The sequence below is a fragment of the Poecile atricapillus genome, chromosome 2 (genome assembly GCF_030490865.1).
Source record: "Poecile atricapillus isolate bPoeAtr1 chromosome 2, bPoeAtr1.hap1, whole genome shotgun sequence".
Lineage (NCBI taxonomy): Eukaryota > Metazoa > Chordata > Aves > Passeriformes > Paridae > Poecile > Poecile atricapillus.
Window position 1 is genome coordinate 127,325,535 of NC_081250.1, and position 24,411 is coordinate 127,349,945.

A 24,411-nucleotide genomic window follows, 5' to 3' on the forward strand; every position below is an offset into this window, starting at 1 on the left:
TGGTGTGGTCTGTTGCAAGGTTTGTGTGTATTCATGGTTTATACTGGACGGAGCTTTCTGCAGTGCTTCCTGGGATACCCTCTAGTGGCTTAAGATAGCTCAGGTAATAATGCAACTGGGAAATGAAGTTGCAGTTTCTGTTCTTCTCACAGTTCTAAAATAGTAGTGAGATTTTTAGTTTTAAGTACTGAGGTAGCCACAGTTGTTTTCCACTGAAACAGGATTAAATATAAAGAATACACATCTAACTTTGTAATAAAAACCTGTTAAATGAAGCTGAGGCAACTTTAATATTTTGCTGTAAGATTATCATACACATCAAATAAGGTGATTTTAAGAGCTCAATTTTGCAAAATTAGAAAGTCATGTGCCCATATGCTGCGCTTGACATGGAATTTCTATCAGATCACCCTCCCATGAGAAGAAGAGACTAGTTTAAAAGTAAATAGATGTATAAATAAACAAATAAATAAATAAAGGCCTTTAAGAGAACCTCTTCAAGGTCTCCTTAAGCAGAAGAAAAAGCATGCTAGACTAAGCCTAAAAGGGGGGAAATTAGGTGGGGAAAAAAGATGGAGCCTAGAGGAAATGGGCTGCTAATTGGGTCTTCTGCTCACAGAATTTCAGGTGAGAGGTAAGAGAGGCAATGAATGCCATACATGGCCTATGTTTAGGATGCTTTTTTTAAAAGAGGAATGTTAGTGAAGAAAGTGTACTTGATAAAGCTGAGGGGAAGAAAGGATTTTCATGGTTGTGGTTGTGCTTTGTGAGCTGTCAAAGACACAGAGTCAGCGTAGCGGTTAACACCGTGTGTGTAATGTTATGCTTCAGTACTAGAAATCAGCTTACACCCTATCTGCACGTGTGGTGAGACAAGTGTGACCATGTTTTGGGTTTTGTTTCGGTTTTTCTTTTCAGTTTCTTGGAGAACTTAATTCCTCAGTTCTGTTACTCACCTACAAAAAAATGTGATTCCCAAAGCTCTTTCTTACAAACTGCAGTAGCATTCTGTAAAGGATGTTGTTGCTGGGATGTATGTATGTAGTAAGAAATGGCAGTAATACTCAAGTAGGATCAAATATTCTGATCAAGTAGGATAAAATAACACCTGACAATTATGTCTATTCACCTAATGAAGGGAAGAAAGGATGAAGTCCTTTTATGAAAGTTTCTTTTTAATCAAAGAATTTCTAAATTGTAATAACATATGCTTGGATGAATTTTGTCCATTTTTTTTGCTTTCCATTTAATGCTATGTTCTTAATAAATATGGCTTTATAAAGCTGCTACAGCTATTTGGTACTTTTTATTATTTGAAGGAGAATGAAAAAAAAGACTTCAAGTCCAGAAACACTTCAATAATTCAGTAGTTCAATAAAAACTAAACATATTTTTCTGTTCAACAGGCATTGTTTCATGGGAAATTTATTGACACTGGTTTTTCTCTGCCTTTCTACAAACGAATGCTGAGCAAAAAGCTTACTATTAAAGACCTGGAATCCATTGATACTGAATTTTATAACTCCCTAATTTGGATAAGGTTTGTAGTTTATTTTTGTGTGTGTCTTTGATATTTCATGGATTTTTTTGTTTATATAGAATTCATTGCAATATTTTTTCTTTTCTTTTCATCCAGGGATAATAACATTGAGGAGTGTAACTTGGAAATGTACTTCTGTGTGGATATGGAGCTCTTAGGAAAAGTAACCTCACATGAACTGAAATCAGGAGGTTCAAATATCTTGGTAACTGAGGAGAACAAAGAAGAATATATTGGGTAGGAAGGTGTAGATGCTGAAAAAAGTGTTCCATGTTTCTCCTGTTGCTCTAGTCCTCTTTAAGTTAGTGGTTTCTGTTGGTTTTGTTTTGTTTTTACTTTTTCTTCCCATGTTACTGTGTAATTGTTGTGATTGTTATTGAAATGGTATCATGGTACATGTTGCTATCTTGATACACAATTTCTTGGTACAAAAGGAGACCATATGGAGAGAAGGTGACCTGTCATGCTTTTGTATGTACAGTGAGAGAACAGGTGAAACTGAAATGAGAAAGCCTATTTTCAGTAACTTCAGGTAACAAATCCAGGTAGAGGGAAGATACCTGTTTGGAAGAAGATTCTAAAATTGTTTTGAACTTTGCTATAAATATGGAAACTGAAATTCAGAATGGTGTGTAACATGCTATGATTTCAACTGTTTTTTAAAACTCTTTCTGCTACTCTTTTCTGCTTATTTCCTAGTTTTATCACTACCCTTCTTTTTCTGAACCTGTTTCTGATCTGTGTATTCAGTGATCCCAAAAGCAGATGTACACGGACCCTTTGCTGTGATACAGTTTATGTCCAGTGCTGCACATAAAGTTTCTACTTAAATTAGTAGTCTCCAGTTTCTCAGAGAAATAGTTTCTATAGTACATAGATAAGTAAGGTTAATAATATTTATTTTTAACTGTAATGGTAATCTAAGTTACATCATGCTACTTTACTATTAACTAAATTTGAAGATTTGTGATAATATAGTGTAGTAGATTCCTTATAGTTAATGGAATTGAACAGTGTAAGAAGTGAAGCTTGAGGGATTCTTACCTGAGGGGAATATATATGCAGTCCTATGTGTTTGAACTTTTTATGTTGAATGTGAATTGATGTTTAATTCATGTTTGGTTTTGTTCTATCTCAGGCTAATGGCAGAGTGGCGATTTTCTCGGGGAGTTAGAGAACAAACCAAAGCTTTTCTTGATGGTTTTAATGAAGTAGTTCCTCTACAATGGCTACATTATTTTGATGAAAAGGAACTGGAGGTGAGGGTTTTTATTCAGCATTTTTACCTTTTGCAAAGGTAATATGTATGGAGAGATTAAATGGATAGGTCAGCTTGAATCGCTTGTCTGTGCATGCTGCATTTGATAGCTTCTGGAACATGAAGAATTTATTAGGAGCAATGGGGTTAGATCATGATGAAAACTGAATCAATGTTTTGTGGTGTTGAGCATTTAAATGTATTTTTGAAAGTTTCTGTGAAAGTATATGAGATCACTGATGGATCTATGAGTCACAGACTTTTTCCCTTTGTGGTAGATGGATAGAATTACTGTGTAACAGATGACACAGAAGTTGATTGTAGTGTATAGTGATTGCTTGGTATCAAATACACGATCTAATACAGGTTCTAGAGTTTTTATAATTAAAGACAGAAAATTAGAGGAACCAACACGGCATGAAATGGAATTTTGCAGATCCTCAGTATGCAACCCAAGGGCAGGTAACAGGGATTGCTTGCACGCTCCACGTTTGCTTAATCAGCCTGGCCTGTGTTCACTCTCGGGGTTGTGATTTGGAGTAGGAACAAAAGGCTCTGTAGTGCTGTGCTCATTTATTTCTGTGTGACTTGCCAACGTTCCCTGTATATAATGAGCAGTTTTCTGAAATCTTAAGTTAAATAGGGAGGATTTTTTTTTATGAAAAGATTTTGCTCAGTCTTAGTGTTCAGTTTTGTAAAGGCTCTGCCTTTAGAATTTTCAGCTTTCATTGCCTCTTTTAATGAATGCTTTTCAGACTTATTTTGCAGTATGTTTTATCTTTATTAGTAGTAGCAGTAATTTAATCATCATTGTTTTGGAATATGAGATGAAGATATAATGGAAAGGGTAATATCCTCCTTAGTGTAAAAATTCCTCTTGTGGGAAAGGTAGTGTATTTAATTATTGATCTGTTAGTTGGAAGATACTAAGATTCTGATATTCAGTCTTTCAGACCACTTAAATACATACAAAATTTTGGAATAGCTCTGTAACCTTAGGATAAAGGACAATCTAATTGTGTAGTAAAATAAAAAAATTACCAGTCCTTTTTTCGGAGCAAAAACTTCCATTTTTGTTACTATGTCTCATACAAAATAGAAAATACTCTTGATTTATGTGTTTAATGTGAAGAAATTGTTCTCTTTTCTAGGTTATGCTCTGTGGTATGCAAGAAGTTGATTTAGCTGACTGGCAGAGGAACACTGTTTATCGTCATTACACAAGGAACAGCAAGCAGATCATATGGTTCTGGCAGGTATGTTAATCAGTTACATTTCAGAATTCTGTAGGTTTTGTTTTGATTTGTAGCACAAATGACGTGTGGAGTGGAGGGCTGTCCAAATGAAGGTTCTTACAACTTCATTTCTTTTTTTCTTTGCAGAGAAGGAAAGAAGGATTACTGGTCTTTAGGGAGGATACTTTAGGGTGAGAAATGGCAGATAGGTACACACATTACATATGGATGCTGGATTATGAATATTTTCTTCTGTATCTTGTCCTTAGTGATTATTCAGTGAGGTTTATTTTATTCTTAGTGATCTGCATCCTAAATGTTCTTCTATGTAGTACACCTGTGTATCTTCACTTTCCAGTACCAGAAGGGAGCCTACAAGAAGGATGGAGAGGGACTTTTTACAAGAGCATGTAGTGACAGGACAAGGGGAGATGGATTCAAAAAGAGGGTAGCCTTAGGTTAGATGTTAGGAGGAAGTTCTTTGCCGTGAGGATGGTGAGGCACTGGAATAGATTGTCTAGAAAAGCTGTGGATGCCCCATCCCTGGATGTGTTCAAGGGCAGGATGCATGGAGCTCTGAGCAACCAGGTCTAGTGGAAAGCGTGCCTGCCATAGCAGAGGGGTTGAAACTAGATGATCTTTAAGGTCCCTTTCAACCCAAATCATTCTCATTCTGTGATCTAAAAATGTCACATAGTATTTATGATTATTTGTTACATTAACTGTTCCAGTCTAGCCAGTGCTAGTCTTCACTCACATTTTAATGAAGTTGGGTAAGAAAAACCCTCAAACACTACTCAGGCTCACAGTTTCTGTGATTTTTCCTGAAGAGAAGTCAGACCTAGGATCTTCCTATCTTTTGAAAAACCACCATTTTAGAGATGCTTTTGTCTAAGCTTCTCTGGGAAAGTGATGCAAATCAGTTATTTCCTATCTTATTTATAATGCAAACTGGTACCAAACAAGGTGGTGTATTTTAAGATGGAATTAGTTTTTCAACCATCTCATGGGGTTTTTGTTTTTGTCCAGCTTTTTATTAAGTAATTTGAATTTCTGTGCCTAGTTTGTAAAAGAAACAGACAACGAGGTTCGCATGCGACTTCTGCAGTTTGTCACGGGCACTTGCAGATTACCACTGGGTGGATTTGCTGAACTAATGGGTAAGTAAAAGGTGACCAGAATTGCTTTTATATTGTCAATGTTTCATTTGCAAATGAACCATGCTGCAAGTGTACAGATAAGAGAAACTTCATGTTCATCACCTTGCATCTAGAAGGGATTTTTATATCATAAATCTCATGAATATGTTTATAAACTGTTTGGAAATTAGCTTGTTTCTGTCAGAAGCATGTTCATGTAACTAATGAACTCTGCTGTGTCTGAGTTGTGTCATATGTCACATATGTATCATGTATGCTACTTAAAAGGAACAGATTACACTTTTCAAAATCTTCTTTTCTAGGAAGTAATGGTCCTCAGAAATTCTGCATTGAAAAAGTTGGTAAGGAAACCTGGTTACCAAGAAGTCACACTTGGTGAGTTGTTATGTGTAAACTTTCTGTACCTTTAGTGGTTTATCTCTTCCAGCCTTGCATTGGCCAAATCAAATTAAATCTAATTTGGATTAATTTTCTATCTCCATCTTCAGCTTCATTTGATTGCCCTAGCATGCCAGTATTGAAAACTTTCCTAGCTGCCCTCTTAAATTTTGCAACTGAGCTGAAGAGTTTGTCAGTGTCAGATCTATCAAAAGTATGAGAACATCCTTGTGTAGAACTGAAAGATGTTTTCCTAATAAGAGAATATTAAGTAACTGAACAAGTCATGTTAGTAGTAGGCACATAGTAGATAAATTTATTGTGCAGTAATATTATAAAAGATAAAATGTATAGTCACAAGAAGAAGTAGCATGAAAGAAATGTCAGTAAACCTTCAAAACAAGGATGCTCAGCCAAGAATGCTGTTACCTTCTCCCACCCGGCTTCAGATGGGCCATTATTGGCTTGGCATTCCTGTGCATACTGAACTGGTGCATCAGGTACAAAGATCAGTTTTTTATATCAGTTTTTTATATTTTTGATAGCAAAATGAACACACTTTCCTTTAGCAACCTGTGACAATGATAATCATCGTACTTTTAAACTGCTACTGTCTTCCATTTTACATTTTCTTCACTGGATTTTGTTTTGAGTGATGTTTGCAAGAGTTAAATGTAATTTGTCTAGGATAATTTTGGGGAAGACATGAAATGATACGTTTTGGCAGAAGCCTTTTAGGGCAAAGTTTAGAGGGAATAAACACCCACCTATATCCAAGCATTTGTAGGCGGGAGGAAAGTTCAGCTTTTTTATGCTGTTGTTGAAATTTGGAGATGTATCAAACTAGGATTATATTAAACTTCATGCTGAAAATTTCCTTTTCTATTTATTACTATTGTAAGTAATTATTATTCTAAGTATCATGTTTTTATGTGGTATTTTTTCTAAGTATTATAGTTCCCTGTATGTTGGACAGTCTTTAGTCTTTCACCATTCTGGCTTTTTATCTGGTAACAGTCTCTTGTTTCTTAAAATATTCCTCTGAGACTTTGTCTGTTTTTACTTCTTATAGAAATGCCAAGTCAGTGAGATTGCGCTGATCGTTACTTTTTTTCTAATTGTTAAATCAGAACATTTATAACTTCTACTATAACAATTGAGTTCTGTATAGTTCTACATGGGATTTAGATAAACGTAACAAAATTCCGGTTTTTTTTCCTGCACAGTTTTAATCGTTTGGATTTGCCACCATATAAAAGCTATGAACAACTAAAAGAGAAGTTGCTCTTTGCCATTGAAGAAACTGAGGGATTTGGACAAGAGTAGAAGTGGCTTCTAGTCAAAATGGATACCTTGCATAATAAAAGGCCCAGCCAACTAAAATTGCACACTTAATTGTATATAAGCTTTTTGTTCTGTACAGTGATCTTTCTGGAACTCTAAAAGTTTAATTGTTCTCCGTTCTTCCACAAATATATGCAAAACAGTTCAGCCTTTTCTACTTTTATTTATTGCCCTTTCAAAAGACCAGAAAAACCCCTCCATAAATTTTGAAAGCAAACAAGAGACTTATTTAAAATATATATATATATAAAAATATAAATATATATACTAATGGGCTCTAGTTTTATAGAGCTTTAAGTGTATGAAAAGTTGCAGCCATTTAAAAGGGCCTGGATTTGCTTTATCTTGGCTTTATCATTCAGAAAAATGTTTAAACTGCTCAGTGTTCTTTAAAGAAACATCTCCAAGTTTGTTTTACTGCATGGCTGTTCTAAAAGGTGTTAAAGGCTTAGGCCAAATGTATCCTAAATATGTAGAAAGATGCTGCTGGTATTTGAGACGACAGAATCTGTTCTTCTGTCATTTTTTTAAAACACATAAATAGCTGATATATCCCTCTCTACTGATGTAGCCAAGGTCACGAATAAAGCCTTTACTACTTGCACAGGAGTCATGTACAATGAGATGAATGTGATTTAATGTTGAAAGGAATTGGTGCCACTGTTCTGACTTACTGCAGGAGCTGAACAGAGTATCTTAATTCATTTGAGCAGCATTGAAATTTGTTTACATAGTACCTTGGGTTATTACCACGAGGATGTTAGGTAATCTTCAAAGAAAAAATAATAAAAGAGAAAATATTACCCGTTCTCTTCTTGGTCTGGTGTCTCACAGGCTTTTTTTTTAATTTGGTTTTGTTTTGTTTATTTGGTTTCCCTTTTCAATCTGTGATGTCCTTTTTATAACTTTGTAGAGTTATATTAATGTAAACTGTAAGGGTATAAAAAAGGTAATGTGAATTTTGCTGCTTTCTGTGTTCTTGTTCAGTTTCAGATACTGGATCTAGTAAACTCAAATAAAATTGAAGTTACTTAAGCTTTGCACAGATAAAAATATTATTTAGTATTAAATAATCTCATTTCTTTAATGTTCTTACTGAAATTTAGATGTACTTGAATGAAGTACAGTCTAAAACCTGTCATCCTTATATGTAGGTCAGGTTTGTCCTAAATGCACAGTAATATAAAAGCATTTCAAAATTAGTTTTATTGGCATTTTATTGGCATATATTTGCTGAACTGCAAAGACGCGTTTAAAAAAATACTAAAATTTAACACCTTATTCATGTGAATTATATTAAATGCTACTTTTAGCAAACTGTGCTTCCTTATTATAGAGTACAAATGTGTTTTAAATCACCATTTGTAATATGCTTTAAATATTACCTGTAAATTCCATGACATTTAAATTACACAGAATTTTGTACACACATGAAAATAATTTTAGAATACGATTCAACACACTTGTGTTAACATATCATATTGCACTGTTAAAAGTGTACATGCAGAAAAAATTAGCTGTATCTCTTCATGTATCTTTCCAATGCAGCAGCTGAATTCTGCCAAAAATTTATTTTTCTACATACTGGATTGTCTCAAGGCTTTGTATTCAATATGCACAGCTTACACTGGGAGCTGTACCTGTAGAGAGCTCTGGTCACAGCAGTGGTGCAGCGGGCTCAAACAGACTGCTGTCTTATGTGAACTTTTCTGTAAGAGCTTCAAAAATTTCCACCACTTTGAGGGTTTTTCATACACCACCAAGTATATTCTGCAAAACCAATTTTATATAGCACTAAATTCTTTTGAAGTGCAAATCCACTTAAATTATCACTAATGCTGGTTAGAATGGAGGAAGTTTAAGAAAACAAACCGAGGTCAAAGGCCAGGCACCAGGAGTGTGTGTCACTTGCCTAAAAGACAGGGAGGGTTAAATGTCACAGTTAATGAGTTTGCACTAATGAATGACTTGGTGACCCACTACCAACTGCTGAATTTTGTGAATCTGTGAGTAACTGAACAAAATAAAAAAGACAGCACATCACAAGAATGTAGTTGTTTTATTGTTTGGTAACGTTAGCTGTCTTATACCTGCAATGTTTTTTCCTGGGGGTAAGGATTAGTAAGCATGAAAAAAACCAAAGCCAGTAGCTTTCTATCCACGTGTGTGATCTGTGAATTGGTGTCAAGGGCCTGACTGAAAGAATGGCTCTGGAGGAAAAGAAAGCAAAAATAATATACCTGTGTGCACATGTGTACAGTACTTTGATTTTCTGGGAATTTCAGTAAGACTATGTTGTAATTTTTTCTTTTCCCACTTGAATTCCCCATATTTCACCTATCTTTGGGGGGAGTGAATATGACAGCAAAAAGAGGGAAGGCAGCAATGGTTGGAGATCAGACCAGGGAACCAGGGAAGTAATACTGCTTGGAGGAGCCGTTGTGTAGTTCATGGGTTTTGTTGTTTCCTTTCTTCCTGAAACTCAGCTTTTCACTATATACTCCACAGCTGTTAGTACCTGGATAGTCTTCCTTTGGCAACAGCAGAAAAGGCATGTAAAGAAAGGTGCCACAAAGCTACTAGAAGCAACTACACAAATGTTTTCATAGAATATGAATGCAGAAAATTCTCTCTCAAACACTCCCATCATCCACCCTGAGACTCTGTGACACAGAGAACTTCATTATGATGCTTTACTAATAGAAATAATTACTTTATGGTAATTGATTAGACACTGTTTTAAATGTGGTTTTGCAGCATCAGGCTTTAATTCAAGCCCCAGATTCTTTCTCAAGTGTGAATTTTTGCTACTGACTTAGCTCAGGCTTGGTTAGTCTAAGCAATTTATGCTATTCATCTTCCTCCTAGAGATTACAATACCCTTTCCTAGTAAAGCAAACATTAGGTATTTCTAGTCAGTTTTTTTCTAGGCTGTTCTACTGACAATTCCACAGGTAATTGATTGCCTACTATTTTTTCATTATTTGGTCCACTTTTTCTCTTGGGTACTTGGAATATAGTATTTGGCTGGACACCTAACTTAGGTTACTTTGTATTTCTGGTGAAAATTCCTGCCAACATAGTAGTTTTATGTCTGTGAACAGAAGTCCATATCCTTCCACACAGAAGTTCCTTTCTAATGTACTGGGGGTGTGCATTCTTCCTGTTATCACAGTCTAGGACAAAGTGTATGTGCCCAGCAAAACATTTACAGCCACCAAATCATCACAAAGGTTCTCAATGCATGTGCTGATATCATCCATAAAGGGATTTTCTTAGATGTTCCCTACTTGTTCTTTTTTCCTTCATTTCTTGTTTTAAACCACAACACTTTCTGCAAAGTTAAAAACTAGCATTTAAGAGCATTGCAATTAAGATGGTGCAGCCTTAATGTTAAATCTATAGGAGCATCTATTACTTTTCAAGACCACTGAATCTTACAGGAAAACACTATAGAAAAAACTGCAGGATTACAATTATGTCATGACCCTGTCCCTCCTTTCTTTAAACTTATGCCAGTCATGTTTCTTATTATTCCTCATAAATAACTTGTAGTTTAAAAGTGTAAAAAACTTAATTAAAAACCCATGCTATCACTCTCTCAGCCTTTTCTGTCTAACTATAGACCCTACTTGTGAATGAAGTCCCCTAAATTCCCATGTAAATGAACAGACAGAATCACATAATGAAACAGATCTTCCAGTTCAGAATTTAATAGAAATGAGAGGGAGATGGAAGGTCTGAGCTGTACTTTTAGTAATAACTTTAGTAAACCAAAATAGTATTTGGGGCCTTTTTCCTATGCTGCTCAAACCTGAGGCACTGAATTCCCATTATCTTGTTTCTTCTTATATGGAATTAAGCAGCTCCAAAGCTTCTTTCTGTACCTGAAAGAAATAAATGTAACATAACAGCCCCAGGTAGTTACAGGCTATTCTAGCAAAACTTCCCTCACAAGCACCCAAATGTTTCACTGCAGTTGTGTAAATTCAGAACAGTCCTAGGAAAAGTAATTTTTCTTCTGTAGTTTAAGATGCTCAATATTTGAATAGGAATAAAACACTTCAGCAGTGTCTTCCATGTAATTCACTTATTACATAAATTAAGTTTATTTGTGTTGAATACAGATACTAGTTTTTGATTTGCTGCAGTCCAATAGTAGCATGCAGGAAGTTGTCCTACCTCTGACCACACCCAACCAACCTAGGGTTTTCAACACCCTAGGTAGTGACTAAGAAGTGTGAGATCATTTCTGAGGCTCTGTCTAAGGTTTCTGGTTATAACCTAATAAAATTTTAATATGATCTCTAACATTTAATATTAAACACCCCCCAATAAAAACCAAAACAGCAAAAAAATCTCAACATCCTCTCCTCCCTTCTCAAACCACAGAAAAACCTCCAACCCAATAAACTTCTGGTAATGACATAGCAAGCCGTGCAGACAGCGTTAGCCAGATACCTCTGAGTATCTGCAGTAACAAATGTTCAGAAAACCTGGTTATGCTGAGACAAGCATTCAAGTGTCTTTGCCCAGGCCAGTTTCCTTCATAGTGGACTATCAAGCCTAGCTCCCAATGGATTCTGCATTTTATACATTCAGCCAGAGAATGGGGAGAACGACACCTTTCTCAGTTCAGCAGCTCTACACTCATCTAAGAGATTAGGAAATAGATGACTGTATCAGGAGGCCACAAGTAGCTGAAACAGATCAGTGGTTTAACAACTTGGCTACTGCACAGAATTCACTCCTGACTATACTTCCTGTATGGTTCCTAAAGAAAGACAAGTTTTTGGGATCACTGGTTTCATCTGTGCCTCCAGCTACTAGTAACTGTCAGAAGAACTGACCAATTTCTTACACACCTGAGACCACTACTCCTTTAGGCTATTAAAGTCCTGAACACTCTGCAAGGCACTGGAGGAATGTAAGACTTCTATTTCCACTGAAAGATGTTACTAAAGGAACTCACTTTTGGAAGAAACAGTTTGAGGCTTACTAGCAAATCTACAGGGGGATTCTGAAACACTACCTCAGTTGTGTTTTTTCTGACGTGTGAAATGCAAAATCCTACCAAAGTATTTCTTACTTTGGGCATTCAGAGTGTTGTGCAGACATTCAGAATGTGCATCTCAACTGCAGCTTAATGCTAAACGAAATAGAAGTCTATCAGCCATAAGAAAAATCAAATGGGAATGAGGTTTTGTTAGTTCTGATGCTAACAGGATTGTTTCTGAAAGGTAATTGCAACTGCTTTGGTTTATACTGAATGCATTATCAGGTATGAAGAAGTCTAATGAATTACCTCTCCTGGAAGTACTTTGAATGTTTAGGTAGGAAGCAGATGCCTACCCTCCAAACCAGAATCCTTCTGCAGAGTTTCAAAGGGTAATTAAGTGACTCATGGCATGTAGCACTGGCGATTTGCTGTTGAAGATACATTACCTTAATCTGTCTTACTCAGATCACCTGAATCTCTCCCTAGGGGCCTAGAAATGTTAGGGTTTTGGTACATCTGGGTTTTTTCCTTCCTTGTGTTCACATGATTGTGAGCTATTTCAAAATGTAATTCCTACCTTACCCATTTCAGGCATATGAAAGGTGAATCTGTGTTCACATAGGAACAGGCTAGTGAGGCGCCTGCCTGAACTTAGCAACACAGCTAAGGCCGCGTCGTTGTCAGCACTATGCAACTCCCATGGAGAAAGGGTAACAGTTCTCTGATATGAATAAAACAGAGTATTGCCAACCACTATTTTCAGAGGTGGCTAGTACCATACTAGAGGTTTTTGATGTTGATGTGATTTTGAATTAAAGGTGCTGAACTATAACTTCCCCTGAGTTAATTTTATAAAACATTCCACTGCCATGATGTCATACATGTTGGATACAATATATGATTGTACGAGTACAATTACCTACCTGTTTGTCCTCCTCTGTCTGTGCAGGATACTCTTTTGCTTTGCTTAACCACAGAAGAGCCATCTTCTTATTGTTCAACTTCAAGTATGTTTTCCCCAAAAAGAGCAAATTCTTGCTGTAGAAATTTGGATCAGCTGCATAGAGACAGGAGAAAATTTCTAGATGAGAATTAGCATCGTGCCAAACCTAGGTACTGAACTTTGATATTGGTTTCAGAAAATATAGTTTGGCTTTGGGTCAGAAGGAAGCCAATGTAAAACTTCCATTTGCTAGATTTTTGTCTCATAAACAATTATATTAACTAGAAGATTGTCAGATAATAAACTAAATGACACTAGATTCCTCACAAACAGCAAAGCAGTGATCTTAATGCATACCAGATTTGCATAATGCTCTGCAGGTTTTGGGCTTTTCCAGAAAAAAAGGGTACAACATTGTTACTACTAGGGTAGGTACAAGACACAATGCAGCCAGCTTAGCAGGTATAGGCAAGGGAAAATAGGGCACATTTCCTAGCACATACAGATACCAGCTTAGTTTTTGCTGCAAGAAGAAAACAAAACTATTTGCATCCACACTGAAGATTTTTTAAGGAGAGATTTAAACCTTACTTTTATAAAGCATCATTTGTTATTAAAGACTAAACTTGCCTGCTGTTCCTTACAGCAACTTACAGCACAGGCTTTCTCTACTGCTGGATTTAAGGTCAGGTTTCAAAACATACGGAGGTGTTTTGGAGGCAAATTCTGAGATGAAGTTCACTGTGCCAATTCACAGTTGCATTACTTGACACTCAGGGGAAGACACAGTATGAGCCTTTCCTCTAATCTTCAATAATTTAACTATGTACAAATCTTGCATAGAACACTGCCTTCCCTTGTCTTCCTTTATCTTTCAGCTAGTGAGTTTTGCTTATGGCTTCACTCCTGGAGAAATAACACGCTCATATTTTATTTTATTATTTTATTTTATATCATGTGGACAGTTTAACTGTGAGATTGGCACTCTGATCATAATTACTTCTGAAATAATAAAAAGCCTGCTTTTTCTATTTAGAATACAGAGGACTTTTGAACTCTAAGAAAATTCTGAAAAAGTAACACAGAATTCCCTTTTTTTATTTCTTCTGCCTCCCTGCACTCCTGCTGAATTCCTTACAGAAGAGTAATTTAGACTCAGGAAGGTACACATTTCACTTTAGTATTTACTCTGCAAAAATCTTCCCCTTACACTGTAAGTGATGTATACCAGGTGTGTAACATACTTTAGTAAGTGTGTAACATCTAAGTATCTCTGGTAAAATGTTCCCAATGTAACAGCCCAGTGTGCTGGCACACCACATTTATCAGCTGATCAAATGCCGTTTTGGGTTTGGTGCCTACAGTTATTAATACTGATACACTGATTGCTAGAGTTTACTGCAAATCATTAATCCTGAAAGGTATTTTTCAGTCAAAACAAGCCACAAGACTTACCTTCTTCTGCCATGTGGAAGTAACGAAGAGCCTGTAAAAGACAAAGTTGTTGTCCTTAAAGTGCAGAATAAACTCAATGCAACTGTCAAACTAAAGCCTTATACACATACCTGAGAAACGAGTTCCTGTCCATGATCTTATTTTTATTAATTCAGCATGCTACTGACAGTTCTCATTGAATGTACAATTAGATTTGACATTATCCTAAAAGAACTGGTACTTACCCAGCTATCCCTCTACCACTTTTTCCTTGAGTGTAATACCTCCTATTCCTACCAAATTAGATCGTGTTTTTCCAATTCAACTTGTCAAGATAAATTCTGAATTGTGTTTGTACTGTCCAACACATCTGCAGTTTTCCCCATCCACTTCTCATGTATAAATATAACAGATGAAACAAATCTTATTATTTGAGTCATTAATAAATATTTGAGACAGAACTGACTCCCACAGAGCACCAGTTGGTAACCTCTTACATGAGGATAAACATCTGTGGTATCCATGCATTTTCAACAAGTTTCCCATCCAGCACATACAAAATTTCAGTCCATCCCTACGTTTTTCTAATGGTAGTAGCTGGAGGGAAAAAGCTCTCACAGAACTTGAAAGTGTGTATATATCTACGAAACAGATTTTGTACTGAAACAGCAGAAATCTTAGCAGTACAAGTTTGCTTCTTCAGCGAGTTTAAGTGCTGCAGAACTGAATGCTGGGACTGGCATTCTGGCAGTATTTGATATCCTGGCTGACAGTTTGTATTCTTCTGAGAGTGGCCTTTCAGCAAAACTTACAAGCTTGACATTCCATTAAACAGTTTTATTTCTTTTTCAATCAGCTCTTAAATTGCTTTCTGTGTAACAGCAAGCAGCCTGCTACAATTACTTTCTAGTGATGCCTGCCCCCCCACTTCAAGAGAACAAAGCAGTTATCAGTTGCTCTAAACAAACAAAGATTAAAACAGCTGCACTTACGTTTTCTATTGCAAATTTAATTGTCAAGCTTCTACATATGTATGGGGGTGTTTAAATAAAATGCACACTGGTTTAGACACACACAGTTTTAGACACACTATTTTAAAGGATAAACATCTGGATAGTATGTTTTAGGGTGTATGACAGCAGGAATCTTCACACAAAAGAGGAACAAAATTACTTTCAACTGAAAAAAACCCCACACCATATGTGGCCAGAGAATTAAAGGGTATTTGTTCATCTTAAGTAACAAAGCAAGCTGTTGCTTTCTGCATTTAATGTAAGGGGACAAATGCTATTAGAACTAGCATTCTAGCAAATAAATACATGGCATAACACCATCATATAAATCATCAGCACTGGACTAGTACAGAGAGTTATCTGTGCAACAGAGCATAACAGTAAATACATATAGTTTGTTATAAGTTACTCAGGCAAAAACTTCACAAAATAATTTATACTATTCTGTGTGTGCTATAACTGAAGGAAATGAAAGGTTTTTGTTTTTAAATACCACTTACTCTCCTGTTATAATCTTATTTTATTATTGACAGTTGTAAACTCACAACTCCATGCTTATTCCAGAATCAGGTCAGCTTTATCAGAAAAATAAACAGAAAGTGTATCATCAGCTTTGTGGGGAGAATAATAATCTGTGAAATATTTTCATACTGTACCTCTTGAAACGTCGAGGTTGGTGGTGTGGCAAACAGTGTTGCAGCTATTTTTCTTTGGTACCATGGCATCTCAGCAAACGAGTAACACCTGAAGCAAAAAGAAACATTTTTATCTACCCTTCCCATTTCTCTTGTTTTCAAGTAACAGTCTCATAATTGTTGTTGAGCATAAAAACTGGATGTCATAATTGTTGATTCCAAGAGTCAAAACTGCAGACACACTGCAAGTTCTATAAGCATGTTCTTATATCTGTAAAAGAAAATAGCAAGATGTCTGAAGCTGCTACTAAAAATGTTTTGGTGTGTGTCTTACTGGGAACTAACTACATTAGCTAAAACTGGGGCAATTGCTAAGCATAAGACAGATTTTGAACTTGAATGATTTTAATGATTTATGTGTGTTTTGTTCTAATGTATTTGCAAAAACAGCACAACTGAGTAATGTCATTGCCTTACCTCAACACTACTTTGCTTTTCTCAATTATTAATATAAAGCAGATCTGTAGTACATTCCTTTGACTCTGATCTATAAGAATGAAAATAAATTCAAGAATCAAACCACTGTGCTCTAGGCTAAGCCATGCTATGCTGTTTTTCTATCTACTAAATAACACAGGTAATCAATCAATCATCTATCTTATTGGTGCTGGAAGGATTAAACATTTTTGTTGAAGCATTTCAAGTGCACAGAACATTCTGGGTGCAAACATTAAACAATGCAATTCACTTCAGCAGCCTCCCACAATGAGATTGTTATTCACTGTGTAAAATAAAACATTCTAGAGAAGGGGAAAAATGAGTAACTGTAAAGGTTTGGAGGAGAGGGGGGCAAGACATGGAATACATAGCCAAAGTTGAAATTCTGTCATGAGATGTGCCTTATCAGAAAGAGATTCAGTGCAGGACAGATTAGAATGAGAAAAGAGAAAAAACACTCAAGAAGTGGCTGATACTAAATGCCAGTTTCAGATCAACATGGCTCTGGAATTCAGTAATGAGTACATTTAAATATACAACATGGAAATATTTTAGAGCCAAAACTAGTATTAATCTATTTCTGATCATCTTTTCTAATTTTCCATAGGAACAATGTCTTAAGTGCTTTCCAGGACAAGCTTCCTATCCCAAAATGGACTTAGTCAGCTAGTAGCATATACTTCTGCTTAAAAATCTGGACAATTGCAATTGTTAGATAATGTGGGAATGAATGGTAGATGCTGAAAAAACAAAGTTTCTGAACTAGTAAAAAACTCTGGAGCAATAGATTATCATTTTCTTTGATACTCAGGATCCAAAAAAAGCCAGAAAAATTGACTGTGGGTTTTAGTGTATTTTTAAGCTGAAAATAAATTACTTTTCTTTTCTCAATCCTAAAACAGAGATCTCCAGTAAAACAGTGTAACATCTTTGGTCTTTTTCTGACAAATAACCGGAAGTGCTGCCTGGAGTCTCTAACACATAAATTGTATTATTTTCCATCACATCACTTGCATAGAATACCCTGGTTACTATGGGAAGTTCTATTTCCAGTCCATTTGCCTGCTATGTAATCATTAGTACCATTTTCACTGAGCAATAAATTCAATTTCAATAATTTTTGATCAATACATATGCATTTATAAGCTTCCTTTATTTAATATAACTTTCAAAATACTGTATCCTGACAGATAGTACCAGAATATTTTAGGAATACATCCCATTTTTGATAGCTTTTAATGGATGGTATTAAGTTGCAGCCACCACTGAAATTCAACATAAAGTCAGTGCTGAGCTTTGACTCCATTCATACTCCAGAACAAAATGAGCTACTACTTGCTGTCACTGATGCCCACTATGAATTCTATGAAGCAAACTTAACATCTGCAAAAGGACTTTTTAATAGTTCCATATAAATAAATTAAATGAACAATTATTTTTCACCTTTTTCAACTGCATAAGAATTAATAGCTAGACTTTTTTAAGTCATGATGTCCTATATATCTGTTCAATATGTTTTCATGCTTGCATCAATTCCAAGTACATTCTAAATTAGTCCAAGCAGTTCTGCAATTCAAGCAAGATATTTTTCTGTGCCATATGCTAACTTTAGTTTGAAAATACATCTTACCAAATCCCTATAAGATGAATTGTTGTAGCATCTTTTGGATTCAGCTCAATGGCTCTCTGGTGCATGGAGAAAAAAAGCAACACAGTATGTAAAGAAGTTGTTTCGACACACGGATTAAAATACATTTAAAAACAGATTTGTTATCCTACTATTAATTAAACCAGACTGTGGTGTGTAGAATTTCAAGGCAACACACTATTTATTCAGTGCACAACTTAATCAGCTCACCTCCAGAATTCTGATGACAGTAACAGATGTCTAAGCACTTCTCTTTAGTAGGCTATTAAAAGTTGCATTTGAGACATGGCATGTTCAGATTTTGATATAATCTCTGGTGATATAAAATTAGTAGAGTTCTTTATCTTCTACAGCATTTGTCTTTTACTGTTACATAATGCACAGTTAAAAGGACAGCCCCACTGCCATTTCTCAATATCACAGCTACCATTGATCTAGTCCTGAGAGGTATCTAAAGCATTTCAGCTATTTCAAGACTCCCTTCTAAAGCGACTTGGTTTACTGCAGGAGAGAATTTGTACTCCTTGTTTCTGGGGCATTTCTGGAGCATATGTCACAATAATCCAAAAAACAAAGTGCCACTAGAAGTCTGAACAGAAGTATGCTTTTAATATTTCACCAAAAATTAGTTACCAGCTGTCAAACAATCTACATACTGGACACATTGATTTGTCATATGCAAAAAACTGCATTACCTGGAAATGCTCTTTGATGATAATCGCATTTCCAATTTTAGTCTTGATTCCTTCATAGTCTCCAACATCACTGAGGCAAATTCCATACCACTGTAATTCAAATAACAAAAATAAAACCTTTAATACAGCACTATATTAATAGTCCATTTTAAGAAACTTGCAACCAGAACAGCTGCCACTACTACAAATAACAACAAGCCTTAAGTATTTGTTGTGAACAGCTCAATCAACATCAGAGCAAGCTGCCGGTCTGCATGTGTAAAGGGAATCAGTGTCCTCTTCTGATCCAAGATACCAAGGCAAGTGACTACATTTTGCTACCTCTTTGCCTGTGATGAAAGCAGCACCAAAAAAAAAAAAAAGGGCAGAATGCAGCCAGGACCTGAAATATTTCCAATGAAACTCTACAGAGCCCAGAAAAGGCATGCTGAATGTGGGACATACATTTTTAAGGCTACATTGAAGGAGTTGATTGCATCAGCTGTTATCACCCTGATCAGTCACTTCTTTTGATGGTCCTGCACACACTGAATGTTTCTGTTTCCCTAAAGGAAGTTTACCTGGAAAAGTCTGACCTCAGATCTTCCAAAAATGTTAGGAAGAACTAGAAGTCTCATTCATTTTCAACTGAAAAATTAAATTATGCTGAAGTTTCCTAAAACAGCACAATATTTGTTCTGTTTTCTGTAAACAGAAATCAACAAACAAGATTTCAGTTGTTTTGCACGGCTCACCTTGTGTGCTGCAGAATTTGATTCATTTTTTTCAAGTGCCTTTTTTGCATACTCAAGGGAGTCATATGTCAGTTGTTTCTTCTCCTCTGCAGAAGTACTCCCAAGCTGAGCCAGATCTCGTGATGACCGTGCCAGCCGCCATAACAACTCTGCATCATCGCTGGTTAGGAACAGAAACACTGATGTTTTAAAGCAATCAGGGAAATAAAGCAAAAAGGAGTATTTTAAAGTATATCTCAAGTGGGTGATAAGACAGCAGTGAATCCATCTGTCATGCTATGCTATGTACAAACCCAAGGTAACAAACATCAAATGAAAGCCCACTATTATTGACTGTCTGACAAGAACTTTGTTCTGCCATTCTGGTCTGCAGAGCAAATAGATCTGCAGGAAAGGTTTTTGTTTTCTCAAAAGAGATACAGATTTAAGAAACCCTAACAGTACCACTCAAAACACCAGAAGGAAAAGAAGGGTTACTCTGTTCTTAGCTAGATGGTATTTTTTCTGGCACTCCACTGCTTTGTATTGATGTTTACTTGGAATACTGAAATCATTATGCATCTTTTTTCCCTCTATTTGTACTTAAATTATTAAATTCTTCCTAGAGAAACAATCCCAGAGATTAACTGTACCACCAGCACATACACCTGTAGAGTTACGTATTTATTTATATCACTTTATCAAATGGTGTATTGTAGGTTACAGTCCATGCTTAAGGATCTTAAGTTTTATTTTGTTAACATCCTGCTATGGAACACTACTTATACTTCATTATACTTTAGATAATTACCATTGGCTTACTAATTTAATAGAGACTTCAGAGTCTTTCAGAATTTTGCAGTGTATTTTAAGGGATTCTTAGAGTAACAAAAAACATCATAACAGAGTATGCTGAGTATGAGTATGTAGAGTAACAAATAACCATAACTGAAAAACTTCAGGGTTAACCCCCACCTTCTACAACTATAAGTTTTTTCTTCATTTTTCCATTGGGACGAAAAAGATCACAAGTCCTTCCTTCCTACTTACATAAGGGTGAAAAATAGGTTCTCCAGCATTCCACAGTGAGAATATTAGCTGAAAAACTGATACAGAAGAGCACAAAAAAGAAGCCACAGTAATGTCTCAAAGCAATGAAGTACCTATTTTTATGCTGAACCAGCAACCGATACAGCTTTTCAGTTTCTCCACTCCCATACAGGTAGTCTGCTTGTTCTATCACATCTTCCACTTTTGAAGGAATTAAAATTGTGGAAACAGAAGAACAAATTATGGTTAATTAAGACATTATCACCAAAACATTTTAGAGCAAGATAACCTAGTTGAAAATGATGTAGCTCATTTTTAGGCCATCATTTCAAACTTAAAAGCACAAAAGGACTGAGTAAGTAACATGAACAATGAGCAAGGATGACAACTGGTGTCTCTCCAGCTACAGGTCTCTGAAAGCTACAACAGCTTTCAGCAAGACAGTTTTGGTTGCTGGACAGATTTAACATTCCAAAGTGTCTTTCTCAGTGCATCAGACTACTAGAAGTAAGTTATTTTTTAAATTGTGAAAATGGCAGAAATGAAAAAAAAAGGACAGAAAATGGACCAGGAGAGCAAGTACAGTAGAGAATTAAGAGTAACAAATCCCTTTCATTAGTATATGCAGAGAATTTAAATCTTACAATAACAATGAAAAAAACCCCCAACTTTTAAAAATATTATTCATTCTCAGTATGGCTTCAGAGTTTTGCCAGAACATAACTGCAGTTTGAGTGGGTCCCATTATTTACTCACAAGCCAAAACAAAATGTTGCTTAAAGGTTTTCTGACTGAAGTCCTTAGGATTTTCCCAAATACAAGCCCAAAAAATACAATTAATATACTGAAACTCCTGTGTTCCTTCAAGATACTAATAGCAAAAGTAATTTTGAAAATCAGAATTTGCTTTCTAAAATATGAATTTATGAATTAAGTACCATTATTTTTATGACACTTTCATCTTCTAGAAAATACTCTGAAACGCAGCAGTGGTTGGGGAATATAATTTCCACAACTGGATAAATATAATAATATACAAATATAATAATATATAAATATAGTACTTGGAACAGTATACAGGGAACAGAACTATCAAACACCACACTATAGAGGATTATAGCATGAAAAAAGACGGAATTAGAAGGAAAAATACCCAAAGGGAAGCAGATGGGTAATTTTGTTGATATATGTAACTGTACAGGAGAAGAACAAACTTCAAGTTGACTCCTGTGCCAACGTTAAAGCATCAAAAAATTATCTTTTAATTCAAAAGCCTTCTCTGATTTTTTACAGACCTTTTACCTACGCTTATTGTCTCTTTGGTATTACTCCTGTGTACATGATCAAACTTAGAAGTCAAAATATAAGCTCTAATCCCTTTCATAAAAATTAATCATGTTTATAAGTTTCCTTTTTCAAGTTACCTACTATATATGGTAGCCCCGTCTAAAGTCAGCACAGTTTCCTTTACAGTACAAGCAAAACATTGAAGGCTACTGAACACAAAAGCCTCCTCTTCAGCCTAAAAGGATCCTAGAATATAAATCAATGTATTCTGGATAATTTTTAACCTTGCTGTCTCTAAATGTCTTCTTTCAACCCTTTCAATAATAAGATAACAATCTACGTGGACTTTGGATTTTAGTGTCTAAAATGAGCTTCACGGTACATCTTCAGAATGATCTTCACTAAACAGTTATGTTTGCTTGCTGACTCGAACACTACTAACATATCAAATGACTAAATGCTCAGAACTCAAAATTTCTGAATACATTTCCCACAATGTGCTTAATGCAAATTATTATACTTTTATTACTTTAGACTATTTTTCAGGTATTTCTAGTTTACCCTTTTTTTTACCATATTTATTACATGTGTTGTACAGAAAGCCTGTTAGCATTGCTTTTCTTGGCAATGTAAATGTCAGATTCACGTGGGAGCACTGAAAACACCAAAGGCAACCAGGCAGTTTTATGCTCCTCATGAGAAACTATTAATTCTTTACTCCTCATTATTCTTATTTCTTAATTGTATACTGAGTAGCTATTTTAAATCTACTCACTGATGCTCCTTCTGTTACAGCACATGAAACATCTCCTTATCCATTGAAAAGTTTATTATCCGAATTTTTGTTTCTATCTACATAAACACCTAAGATGTTCCTCTTTTTGAGACACAGAGAAACAGGTTACCTGGACTGGCTACTACCTCAACTACACAGTGAGCATGCATCCAGTTTAGGCTTGTTCTCCTTTCAGTCAGGCTTACTCTGAAAATCCTTATTTAGACAGACAAGTTTTAAGTCTGCAGCAATATCCCCTTTTAGGATATTGTCACTGTCCTTCCCACAGTGAGATTATTCTTATTCAAAGGATATGAAAAAACATTTTACCACTTGCTAAGTTGCTTTCTAGTAGGTAAAGGAAGGCTTTGCTTCCCTCTTTTTAGTGTTATAGAAATAGAAAACATTTCTCAATTTCATATGAAGCGTTATCTTGGTGTTGCTCAACTAGATTAAACAGAAATCACAGTGTCTTCATATTGAAAACCTGAACTAGCTAAAATTTCTAAAAATACATTAAGTTTTGGTCTGCATTCTTAACAGACTCGTATCTTTTCAATAAGAGTTAATTAAAGATTGAGCAACAAATTATTTATTATCAACTTTGCTCAGGTGTTCTATCCCTGACAGAAGGAGATACTAATCTGCTTTCGGTTACACCTGAAACAATCACTTGTTGAAGTGCTATGACACCACCCATAACCAATCCAAAAGGATCCTATCTTGAAACGACCTGCATGCAGTCTTAATGGAAAAAAATCAAAAGCATTACACCATTTTCCTCTATAATTCTGGCACTAAAATTTTAAATTTCACATCAGAATAACCAAAACACTTCAAAATTTGAAAATATTACCTTTGAAGCTTGCATGAACCTCAGCAAAGCCAGAAATCAGCTTATGGGCTTCATAAACCAAAAAGGACCCTGTTGAAAGCACAACCCCCCTCTGAAGGCTTTTTCTAAGCACCTGTGTAGGATCATAAGATAGGTATTAATGAACATTATCACTCCGAGTTAAAAAAGGTTTTTCTCGTCTGTGCCACCAGTTATATTTCAGATTCTGAGCAAAGAAAAAGACTTTAAAATGTTAAAAATCCCTCATAAGACAAGACGCCACTTCATCAAGTGAGTATGTAAAGTATATTTAACAGAAGCTTAGGATTGCGCCTGAAAGCACGAACAGAGCACCAGGCTGAACATAAACCGTAAGAACGGAGCACATTACAGGGTTAGAAGAACAAATCAAATCCGTTTACTGCTGAAACAGGTCCAGGGCTCAGTTTTCGCACAATCCAGTCCTCTGCTACGGCCCGCGATGCCGGAGCCTCCAGCCGCCTCCCTCCCTCCCTCATTTCGGCGGAGCGGCTCCGCGGAGGCGAGCGGCAGCCACACCCCGTGGGAATCACAGTGAATTAGGCTGGAAAAGGCCTCTGAGATCACCGAGTACAACCCACGACCGAACCCCACCACGTCAAATACAGCATGACACTAAGCGCCACGTCCAGTCTTCCCTTAAACACCCCCAGGGTCGGTGACTCCCCAGCCTCCCGGGGCAGCGCATTCCAAGTAGACGCTGGAAGCGGCCGCGCTCCCCCGCACCTAGCGGCACCTTGGCTACCTGAGTCCCCGGCCGTCCCCGGCCGCAGGGGCCGCCCACGGCCTCTCGCCGGAGCGCTGTCCCCAGGCCGGCAGGGCCGCGGCGGAAGGGCCGCACCAACGCCGCCATGAGCACCGCCATCGCCGCCGCCGGCACCGCCCCCCGCCTGCGGAGGAGCCGCTCCGCCCCGCGGCCCTGCCCGGGCTTG

At 36.4% G+C, this 24,411-nt stretch overlaps 2 protein-coding genes across 4 annotated transcripts in view; one reads left to right on the top strand and one right to left on the bottom strand.

Moving 5' to 3' along the window:
- Positions 1-8,964, top strand: part of WWP1 (WW domain containing E3 ubiquitin protein ligase 1) — a 59,186-nt gene extending 50,222 nt beyond the window's left edge. For both annotated transcript variants that reach the window (XM_058831975.1, XM_058831974.1), the window contains exons 18-24: positions 1,407-1,540; positions 1,637-1,777; positions 2,679-2,799; positions 3,950-4,054; positions 5,097-5,193; positions 5,496-5,568; positions 6,798-8,964. In XM_058831975.1, the coding sequence (XP_058687958.1) occupies positions 1,407-1,540; positions 1,637-1,777; positions 2,679-2,799; positions 3,950-4,054; positions 5,097-5,193; positions 5,496-5,568; positions 6,798-6,897 (771 nt within the window). In that variant the 3' untranslated portion in view covers positions 6,898-8,964. The remainder of the gene's footprint in view (positions 1-1,406; positions 1,541-1,636; positions 1,778-2,678; positions 2,800-3,949; positions 4,055-5,096; positions 5,194-5,495; positions 5,569-6,797) is intronic.
- A 1,637-nt stretch (positions 8,965-10,601) lies between these two features.
- RMDN1 (regulator of microtubule dynamics 1) lies at positions 10,602-24,358 on the bottom strand. 2 transcript variants are annotated; one of them, XM_058831984.1, is made up of 10 exons: positions 24,225-24,358; positions 23,462-23,573; positions 20,657-20,744; positions 19,515-19,674; positions 18,781-18,870; positions 18,068-18,123; positions 15,961-16,048; positions 14,313-14,343; positions 12,838-12,971; positions 10,602-10,802 (listed from the first exon to the last, which is right to left on the bottom strand). In XM_058831984.1, exons 1-10 carry the CDS (start codon positions 24,342-24,344, stop codon positions 10,764-10,766), a joined length of 918 nt encoding a protein of 305 aa, XP_058687967.1. In that variant the 5' UTR covers positions 24,345-24,358; the 3' UTR covers positions 10,602-10,763. The 2 variants fall into 2 exon arrangements, with proteins under 2 accessions (XP_058687967.1, XP_058687966.1); XM_058831983.1 differs by having other exon boundaries at positions 24,216-24,345.
- Positions 24,359-24,411: the final 53 nt, after the last annotated feature.